Source organism: Aplidium turbinatum, chromosome 3 (assembly GCF_918807975.1).
Source record: "Aplidium turbinatum chromosome 3, kaAplTurb1.1, whole genome shotgun sequence".
NCBI lineage: Eukaryota > Metazoa > Chordata > Ascidiacea > Aplousobranchia > Polyclinidae > Aplidium > Aplidium turbinatum.
Window position 1 is genome coordinate 30,574,034 of NC_137474.1, and position 10,800 is coordinate 30,584,833.

Sequence of the window (10,800 nt, forward strand, 5' to 3'; positions counted from 1 at the left end):
CCAGTAGACTATGTGTGTTTATCTCCGACGTCGACACCCGCTCCATCGGCCTGAGCTGACTGAGACAAGTGTGACTCCGTCTTGCCGTCTTTATACAAAATACATAACCTTAATCAAAAATTCCTAACATCTATCTTGCCTGGTTATTAAATAATAGAGTAGTTTCTAGAATGCTAAATAGTTATAAGATTGTAAAACTGTTAGCGTAAATCTAATTATTTCAAAAGGTTTTATTTATGAATTGAGTTTGCTAATTGATAATCATAACACTAGGCCGTTATTTGGTAACACAACCTAGGTTAGATTTTATTTATTGAGAATTTCTACAAATATCATTAAAGTAAAGATCTTGGTGTGCATTTTGCTTTTGCTTCTAAAACTTTACAATTGTTCAAAGTACTTAGTCTGAAGCAAAAGAGAATTGTTTGCAGAAGAAGTGATAATGTACACTCCCAGAGTAGGCTATAGATTTCATGTTTCAAGCATACAGCGAATGTCTAATACTTTCACTATTCTGTTAAAAGGTGTACACTGTACACTACAGGTTCATTGTTGCAAATTGAGACTAAGAACTCAACGCGGTCAAAGTAAATGGGAAAAGTTCAAACTTTTAAATTTCATGTGTTTGAAAATCGCTGAAGCGCAATGAGTCACAACATTGCTCGCTTTCACACGATCGACTGAATGTAGATTCATGCACCTTTGTATTTGTTTTATTCAAGCTGCAAATTTTGAAGCATAAGGAGCATTTCAATTTAATCTCATACTTTATGTGAAAATAAACTTTGCGTGAGACACTATGCATTTAACCTTTCAAATTTATAATAGCCTACAATCAATTTAACTATTAGTTGCTGTAAAGCGTTGCAGAAAATAGAAAATTTACTGTTGCTAAAAAGCAATTTTAAGTTTGATTTCAAATTATTTTAACAATTCAACACGCCAATAGGCTACCACCATTTAAGTCCATGCCTTTTTCGCTCCATTTTATCCAACGAACAATGAAGCCTAGTTGTAGCTAGTATTCTTGATAAAAATTAAAGTTTTAATTGTCACGTAAAATTATCAGCAGATCATCTTCAGATTAAGCAAATTGGCCGATTAAGAATCCTAAAAATAATAAGAAAAATCGGCTGGTTACAATCGCCGATTACTGATATACAGATTAATGTCATGCAAACTGATTCTCGATTCAATAATCAGAAGATTAGTTTAATCAACCGCTTAAAGATTTGCTGTGGTGCATCTAACCCTAAGTGTTAAGATCAAGATTGCAGTAGTGTATTAGGAGAACCCACACTTTGAGCGATTTATCCAATTTCCTTATCTCTCATTATAACTTTTGCTTGAACTCAGCTGCAACAAATCGTCAAAGTTCGTTATGTTTGGCTAGTTCCTGAGCAAAATGCAATGTATTACGTCATTAAGTGTAAATACGTCAATCATCTGCATCCAAGAAAAGGCATGAAGCCTGTCAGTTACTACAGCAACAATCAACGTCGAATACGTTTTGGTTCCTAACGTTAATTCAATGTAGCCTAGATTTTAACATGTTGGAGCAAATGGTCATCTCAATTTCGTTTTCAACTCATTTTTACTCGGAAAATCTTGCTATAATAGATGAATGGCTAGTGTTTAATTATATTTTTGACACTTTATCGCAACGTTTCATCTTATTTTTTGTTATTATTTTTTCATGATATTTCGTTTACTTTTAAATGCGTTTGACTACCCTTTGCTCTTTCACTCTTTAGATGACCAACTGCCTGACAAGCGAAGGGTACGTTAAAAACAAAAGTGGTTTCAGATATTTCTATCATTTAAAAAAAAAAAGATTTTCAAAATTGGTAAAGTAGTGGCTGCCCAAAGCCTGTCCAAAGTTTGAAGTTGCACAAATTCGATTTAAAACAATGTTTAATTATGCCCATTTGTAATGAGATTGAACTTACAGGTTTAGAAAATAAATTACTACGCATTTAAATGCGAGAAAACTTAAGGAAACTCAAAGTAGGCCACACCTCAGTAAAATGTATAATAGCTTCATGTCTCAAGTGCAGGAGCCGTCATTTCTTTTCAAGTTATAAGTTTTTATCTAAGATAAGTTAGCTGTGCAAGCATTGCTGTGACGGAATCACGAGCAACGTTTGTGTTAGTAAGCTACTGCAACAGTTTTGTTTAACACACCATTCGCTTGCCAAATAGACTAACTTAGCCTATTTTATTATCCCGTACTTCTATGAATCTCTGGCTGTAAATTCAAAACAAAGAACGTTTCAAAGCTTGTCTTGCGTTGTATGTGAAAATACACTTTTCTAGACAGCCACTTTATCTGGTTCAGATCTTTACCAGATCGGGTGCGAATCTGACCAGATCTTTACCAGATAAAGTGGCTGTCTGGGTTGTTTCTTCCACTGCGCTTATAACGTTTCAAAACTTGTAATTGTCATTTTTTACCTTCAGAAATCTCAAGTAAACTTCAAGAAAAAGTTTCAACCGACATCAAGGCACCCATCCATTATTTTTTACTAGCCGCTTAACGTCTGCTAAAATCCCCGCAGCATAATTATGCACCCTATGTTGCAGGAATGTGCTGCAAAGATTTTAATAAAAGTTTTCGGAAAGTGGGCTTAGGTTACATAACTTTGAGAGAGTATAGAATGAATATTGGGAAATAAATCACTTTCAATTGACTCTTTATAGCCCAGTGTTGCAAATCTGCAACAAGTGGTACATCTAAATATTCTGTGTTGGTTGCACAACAACACCTTTCAAAAAAACTGAAACTTTGATTTCGTGTCTTGGTTGCGACGTGTAATGAAGCTGACCAACAAAACGGCTCTGCCGTTAATTGAGCTACGTACATAAAATTCTCTGAGCTGAGAAGGAATTTGGTTGATGCGCAATTTCACTGCTGGTCAGAATTTTTTTTTTAATTTTAGAAGTTTGCAAAGTACAAGAGTACAAAATATAGCACAATTGCTTTGCTTACAATCATACCCCATCCTTGGTTATGCGCCTTTTTATTTCAAGGTTGTAAATGCTAAAAGCAAGTTATACGCATTTTAATAAATGTTAAAGTAAAATCCATGTCGACAATCTTAACCTATTTTATCTATAATCATAGTGATGATACGAGACAGTCAACCGCTTCAAGTGGACAATGTGCTGGGTTGGTTCACAAAAACAGAAAAGTTTTATGAGTCCAATTTTATCTAATAATTTTTTTTTTGCAAAGTCAAAGAGAATAATAATAAAAATCCAAGGTAAAATTTAATTCAATACCGCTACCTATGACTTTTTAAGTAAATAAAAAAATTTGAAATGCTTTCTCTTCTCAAGAAAATCCTGCAAATGCCGCTGGTACATTCATAACATAATCAAATTTGGCTTTCTTAGGCTAGGCTACCACTAAAACAGAGCTAGCATGGTTATTGACATTTTTTCTTTAAGTTATAATACTTTTTTTGCAATAGATTGAGTTTCGCTTTTAGCAGCATGATCGTTACTTACTTCACAATGTAGATATTAATGACCTGTTTTAACCTGATGGTGCGAGTTCGTTGTGGTAATAGCGAATTGCACTACAGTAGCTTTCGGAGCACTGTTCCTTGGTCATGTGCTATGACGAATGGCGTTGAAGTCAGTCAGTCGTTGTTTAATGCGGCTCTTTTGTTTGGCTTGAGGCTGCTGTCAAGAGTCAAACTACAATATTAATCAACTGATTCAAAAAGTTTTCACAGCAATAACCCCTAACAACATAGAAACTCAACAGACAGTAGCCTTAAGCCAAACAAAAAAGCGGCATGAAACTGTGTTCCGATAGCTAGTGCGATTTGCTATTATGACAGCAAACTTGCAGCATCAGGCTAAAACAGGTCGTTAATACTTGCATTGTGAAGCAATCTTTTTTTTCAACCATAACTCGTAAAGTGCCAAAAGTCTGAAATTCAAGAGCTGTTTTTTTTTCAAAATCAAAAATGCACGTGTCATTAAAAGTAGATTTATCTAAAACAGTGTAAAAGATAGGACTTGAAAGGCTTCTAAAGCTGACTCTAGCAATAACCTTCCCACAGTGCATCTGAGTATAATCACACTGGTTTATTGTGTCGTCATTTTATTCGATCTTTCACCACAATCTTATTGTGATACGGATAAAAATTTAAATGATTTGAAATGCCGAATGTAGAAACATAAACTGCAATAGTGATTGCAGTAAAGATCATTTAACACGTCAAGTATTCCATCCGTAAAGTGGGGCTATTGGCGTTGTAGGAAACGATAATGAGGCGGAAATATCTTCCAGTTACAGGAGTTGGGAACCGGTTGGTCACGTGAGCGGCTCCGTCAACCGGATTGGCTTGAAACACCTCAAAGAAAAACAAACTATCTTAAAATTTTTGATAAAGCAGCATGAATTTGGGAAAATTTTAAGACATCAGGTAGAATAAAATCTAATAATGCATAAGAAAGTTGTCATTCGTCAACACATTTTGCACTTGGTCAATTTAGAAAATTCACTGAGACTGTTAAATTGATATTGTAATTTTGTGTGTAAAAGTACTGGATACTTGAACGACTTAGCTTGCAAATATTTGGTCTGGGGTCGATTTATATATTTCCAATGATTTAGATTTGTGAAATAAAGGTTCCTCATAACTCGAAACATCAATAACTACAGCAGATTGATGAAAACAACAATTTAGTATTTTTGTAAAGTTATTTTTTCAATAGTTTTGCTCAATTTTAGCTGGCTCGGGGCAACTGTATGAATCATTCCTGTTTATTCGTTTCATTCTATATGACTCCTTCCGTCAATTCATAATATTCTTAACACTTGACTCTATTCACAAATTTTAAAAAAATTGATTTTTCTACGTTTTTTTGATTAAGTTGCAGTTCAATTTTACCCATAAGCAACCACACAAGATACCGACTTCTTTATCAGCTTTCCCAGTCCGACGATAAAGATTCAATCAATCAAGAGACAGTCGTAACATAAGTAAAATTGTTGATACAGAGTGTGATGATAAATAAAATATTCTTACTTTGTCGGCTCCAGATTGTTGAATCACTTGCAAATTGCTCGGAGAGTTTCCATATGAAATTTTGAATCCACTAACCCACCAAGTCTGTGAATGACCTTGTGTTATGATTCCGGCAATCCGAGTAGGAGTGAGAAAATCCACTTGAATCCACGAGTTTTCATCTATGAAAAACATAAGGAGTTCTCAGCTTTCTAAGAGTATCGATGTCCTTGCCTGCATTGCAGTGACATGGAATTATACAAATGGTGTTTCAAAAAAATTGACATCATTGTACACTGTACAGTCTTGTAATTTTGCCAATTTATCGTTTATATGATCTCAAATCTTAACAGTATGTACAAATGCAACATAAAATGTTATCTTTTAATTTTCAGGCGTTTTTCTTTTTAGATGTAGAAATGCCATACAATGGCGTAGAAAAAGCATTTTGTGAACTGGAGTATTATATGCTAGAACACAGTCGAATAAGACTGTGCAGCGTGCATTTGCGCAACGACTTAGAGGAAACGAGCCAGATGGAAAGCAGATTTGGACATGGCATAAAAAGTTCGAACAAGAAGGTTGCTTGTGCAGAGTAAAAGGATCTGGGCGGAAGTCAACGCCACCAGAGAAGGTAGAGAAGATTCCCAGAAAACTTGTGAACTTCTTATGGAATTTGTTTGAATGTTCACAAGTTCTCTGCGAATCTTCTCTACCTTCTCTACTGGCGTTGACTTCCGTCCAGCAGGGAATGGGATGGGATGGGATGGAATGGAATGGAAGACAGATTTTGGGATGGAAGATGGAAAATGTCAAGGATGGAAAGGAATGGAAGACCTTGATGATTGGATGGAAGACAATCTTCCATCATTCCATTCCAATTCCATCATTAACTTTCTAACGCTTTATCAAGACATGCAAAATATTACGTTGCTTGCTGAAATAATTCGATTTTCGGTTCGTATTAAACCAACGGGACTGTTGCCTGACGCGTATTTTGTCAAACCTACTGTCGTTAGGCAAAATTAACCAATCAGAAAGCTATGGCTTTTAAGTTTATTTGTGGCATATTCAACGCGGAGCTCACAAAATGTGAAGATGGAAGATGAAATGGAAGATGGAACGGAAGATGAAACGGAAGATGGAACGAAAGATGGAACGGAAGATGGAACGGAAGATGGAACGGAAGATGGAACGGAAGATGGAACGGAAGATGGAACGGAAGATGGAACGGAAGATGGAACGGAAGATGGAACGGAAGATGTAACGGAAGATGGAACGGAAGATGGAACGGAAGATGGAACCGCAGATGGAACGGAAGATGGAACGGAAGATGGAACGGAAGATGGAACGGAAGATGGAACCGAAGATGGAACGGAAGATGGAACAGAAGATGGAACGAAAGATGGAACGGAAGATGGAACGGAAGATGGAACGGAAGATGGAACCGCAGATGGAACGGAAGATGAAACGGAAGATGGAACCGCAGATGGAACGGAAGATGGAATGGAAGATGGAACGGAAGATGGAATGGAAAATGGAACGGAAGATGGAACGGAAGATGGAATGGAAGATGGAATGGAAGATGGAATGGAAGATGGAATGGAAGATGGAATGGAAAATGAAATGGAAGATGGAATGGAAGGTTGAATGGAAGATGGAATGGAAGATGGAATGGAAGATTTCTAAGATGGAATGGAAATGGAATGGAAGAAAAACTCAAGATGGAAGATGGAAAAAATGTCTTCCATTCCATTCCATACCCTGCCGCCCAGATCTTTCTACTCTGCAAATGCGTGTTGCTATGATACACAAAATGACAGCAAAGTATTTTTACAATTATCATGTTTCTGCTTTTATCTTTCATTTGATCGGATAATTACTCTGCAGCAAGCACTGCTAGAAAACATAACTTATTACAATACTACATGTTTCTTAACCTACCAATACAGAATTAATTGTAGGCTACAAAGCCAACTTACATGGCCGTTTTGGAAGCCAAGTCCCACCAGAACGATTGGGAAGTTCTCGGTCCAAGCGAGCAAAATGAGCAGCCCAGGAAGCACTGTTAGAACCTTTCGCCGTGATTTGGTTGTCCTTTATGCGCCCATCCTTCAATCCCGCCTGGCAATTGCCTTTCGCCACAATTCAATATAAGAAATTGAGTAAATCACCAGTAGTTGTCAATGCTTTTTTTATCGGTTTGCCTAGACTCTGGCAGTAACACAAAAAATAAATAAAATTTCAATTTTTCATCATTATCTTTTGCTGAAAACATCACGCAGCCAATCTACAGTCCTTATTATGCATGTGTGGAAACAACATTTGTGGTACAAGCAGTTGCAATGAAGCTCAGAATATGAACCTCTGTTTATATCAAACCTTGTGACTGCTTTTGTTAAAATGTTGCACATAGTTCGCACAATCTTACTAAAACTAAAAATGTCATTCAGCCAAATGATAGACTATAAAGTCTAAATTTTTCCGCATTTTGTTTTAAACTGACTTATAAAATACCACCAGGACTTGTGATAAAAAATGTCTTGCAAATATGCCTAGTTATTTTCAAATGGTTTAGCGTACTACCATTGACTTTGGCTGTATCTACAGTAGCTATTATTATACATTTTGTGGAAGTGAAAGAAGCATTTTACTATATTTTAATCTACGTTTGATTTCTACAAAAACTATAACATTACATATTTAAACTCATAAAAATAAACCTTATATTATGAGATATTGTTTTAGTCACAATTAGGGTTGTTCCGTTCGTTACCACTAGACATGAAGATACTTTATAACAAAACGTAAATTTTTATCTTTTTTAGGCTTGATATGGGCATATTATACAATGTAGCTGAAAATGCTGGCTTTACCTGTACTTTTTGTTTTGTTTGTTATTATGTTAAATGTTGTCGTGTTGCTTTGCATAGTCTATGTCAGTTTATGGTTGAAAAAAGTAACCTTTCTACACAAATTATAAATATAAATTTGCAACGATAAGTATTGCAATAGCAAGTAATGCAATAGTAGCCTAAGTAGCGGATACAAAAGGGGGACAATTGGTGTTGATAGGCTAAGTCCTGAAGGTCGAGAAAGTCGTTTGTTCTAAAACATAAACTGTTGTTTCCATATTTCGGATGAAAAATCCTATCCAATTGTAATGAAAATATTAGACCTACTTACCAATAGGTTGACAGACTGGCACCACATCTGACCACCTTCCATCATTCTGACATGTCACGACCAACCGGGTGGCGGTTTGTCCAGCTATGCGATATCCTGGATTGCACTGATAGGTAAGCCTACCCCTAGGCGCAACGGTACGCACTCTTGAACTGACTGTACCGAATCGAGGCGGCCGAGGTACACGACATTGCCTTGCTGCTAAAAGTAATACAAAATATAAAGTTGCTTTGTGGCATTGATCCTAAGTTGAAATCAGTGGCGTAGCGTGACGCATTTGATTGAGAGGACACTCCGGAACCACCAATACCTTGAGGCATTTTTTAGTCTATAGGCTAAACTTTGAAATTTAACCAATATGGAATAAACGCATCTGTAATAACACCTGCCATATTCACCTCTCTAATTTGGCCTATTTGCAAACTTATGTGATATACACAGCCTGAAAAAGATTCGTCAGACAAAAATGAGGACATGTGCGCAATTCAGCTGGGGAATCTTGATTTTCCTAAATTAAGCTACAGTTCCTGCTGTATAGTCACAAAGATATAACCCAGTGAACATTCAACTCCCCAGTAAGCCTTTTGGGTATACCTATATATACGCAAGCTTCAAGTTTCTTTAGAGAACTAACATCAGTCAATGTGTCAGTCAACTACAGTATCATGTGTAAGCTATTGAAACTTCTTACACAAACCTGCATCGTTGTTGCGTGAAGAAGCATTCATGAGCCTTTCAACTTTTTCTGCCAAAAAAACAAAAAAAAACAATATCATTAAGAGAGAAGCAGCTTGATATAACAATATCTCAAACAAATAACACACAACAACTTAATGGAATATGACAGAGGTTCAGAGGTTCAATAAATAATATTCAGGAGCAAAATGGTTGGAACACCTAGTCAATCTAATCAAAAAATAATGAGTCCAAAATGTAAATGGGCAACTAATCTCATGTTCAGCAAACCTTTCGAAAACTATGAAAACTATGATATTGGTGATTAAATAATATTTAAAAAAAAAACTAACATAGGCTAAGCTACATTCTGAATTTAAAGTCTTTGGAAAACACTCTAGGTTATCATCAGGAAGATACTGTAATAATAATATAATCATTAAAATTTGTTACTGTTACATATGAAAAAGCAACGATAACTCTGAATAAAAATAACTGACTATGGTGGAAAATTTAACTGTGATACAATTTCATAGTTTTTTAATATTAATTGCTCAAAGTTATCTGTGTTTTCTTCAAATTTACAAAATTACATTATTTTCCTGATGAGGGCACAAACTTTTTCACTGAATTTCTCATGCCTGTTGGTGAAACATAATTGAAACAGAAATAAGCGTCAACAAAAATTCACTTATAAATATTAGAATTCTGAAAAAGTTTAATATACATAGCCTAAGTAGTGGACCAACCAATAAGCAAAGGCATGGAAGTGATTGCGAAGGCAGAAAAAAAATTCTTTGCAGCAAACTAATGCAAGGCTGCATTTAATTAATTCAACTTCCGATCTGTTTTGTAATAAACGGCCAACTAGCAACTTCTCTAGCCTATGCTAAGCTTGCTTCCCAAACTTGAACACTGAAAAAAAAAAAAAAATATTCCACATTCAACTACAGCAGGCTTATTCACCAAAAACTGCAATTAAAAATTAACGTAAATAATGGTCAAATTTGATATTATGGAATACGAAACTATCCAATAGCATGCACACTTGCAAAATTTACATCGAAAATGAGATCCTTTTTTCTCTAGTAGGCTGCTTATGTATCTGCTGAAAACGAAATTTTAGTACTTGTTATATATTCTAATGTGGTGTTAAAATTTATAAAAGTTTATTTGGTGTAATTTACAGCTTATTTAGGAATAGTGAATTTTTTTGTATTCCACTTATTCTAGTTTTAAGTTTTGTTGCTTCCTGAAACTTACCATTAAGCATTCTTACGTCCCTACGGAGGTCTCGGACAAGTCGGCTGTTATCGCAATTACATTGTCCTGGGGGGCCGGCAGCACCTCTGTCACCTTTTGATCCAGGCTGTCCAACAGGCCCCGCCTTGCCTGGGGGACCCTGGGACATTTCAAGTGGTGGTGCTTGCTGATTTGCTATCTCACTAAGGGGCAAGCATAAATTTTGGCGGGTTGCGATTGCAAAATGCAAGAAAGCCAATACAGGAAAAAACTTGGTGATCATCTTGCTTTTGTATTAAATTTCACAATTCCTTACTTTTCAACCTAAAAAATAATTTTAGATTATCAATTGTTGTAACAAAGCGGTTGCACTTGCAAGCATGCTCTAAACATTAGCTAAAATCTATATCACTTAACAGATTGTATGACAATTTTTTGGTCTATTGTTGAAAAGGTAAATGAATTCTCATTCAACTAACACACTAGAAACTTGAATTTCACTTGACTTGGTTTAGAATCACAAAGTTGGTAGTGAAGCCACTTGTCAAATAAGAAGACCCCGAGAGGTGTGCACAATGCAGTCAATTCTCAATACGGTGGTGGCCTGTTTGAAAACTACGTAGCATATTGTAGAAAAGCAATTTTTTCAAAAATTATCAAGTTCAAAAAGAGA

At 35.7% G+C, this 10,800-nt stretch overlaps 1 protein-coding gene across 2 annotated transcripts; it reads right to left on the reverse strand.

Annotated features, from left to right (window-relative positions):
• Positions 1-4,104: 4,104 nt before the first annotated feature.
• On the reverse strand, positions 4,105-10,447 carry LOC145767444 (uncharacterized). Of its 2 annotated transcripts, none has more exons than XM_082579262.1 (6): positions 10,149-10,447; positions 8,908-8,955; positions 8,211-8,408; positions 7,007-7,159; positions 5,046-5,206; positions 4,105-4,367 (listed from the first exon to the last, which is right to left on the reverse strand). In XM_082579262.1, the coding sequence occupies exons 1-6, from the start codon at positions 10,408-10,410 to the stop codon at positions 4,224-4,226; spliced, it is 966 nt and encodes a 321-aa protein (XP_082435388.1). In that variant the 5' UTR covers positions 10,411-10,447; the 3' UTR covers positions 4,105-4,223. The 2 variants fall into 2 exon arrangements, with proteins under 2 accessions (XP_082435388.1, XP_082435387.1); XM_082579261.1 differs by having other exon boundaries at positions 8,211-8,411.
• Between the last annotated feature and the right edge of the window lie 353 nt (positions 10,448-10,800).

What these genes read in the sequence shown, in the direction of transcription:
- LOC145767444 (XM_082579261.1), bottom strand. Translation starts at nt 10,410, where the DNA reads ATGATCACCAAGTTTTTTCCTGTATTGGCTTTCTTGCATTTTGCAATC. An exon ending in GGACGTAAGAATGCTTAATG is followed by an intron (nt 8,956 to 10,148) that starts GTAAGTTTCAGG and finishes TTTTTTTGGCAG; the next exon opens with AAAAAGTTGAAAGGCTCATG. An exon ending in TTGGCTTCCAAAACGGCCAT is followed by an intron (nt 5,207 to 7,006) that starts GTAAGTTGGCTT and finishes TGTTTTTCATAG; the next exon opens with ATGAAAACTCGTGGATTCAA.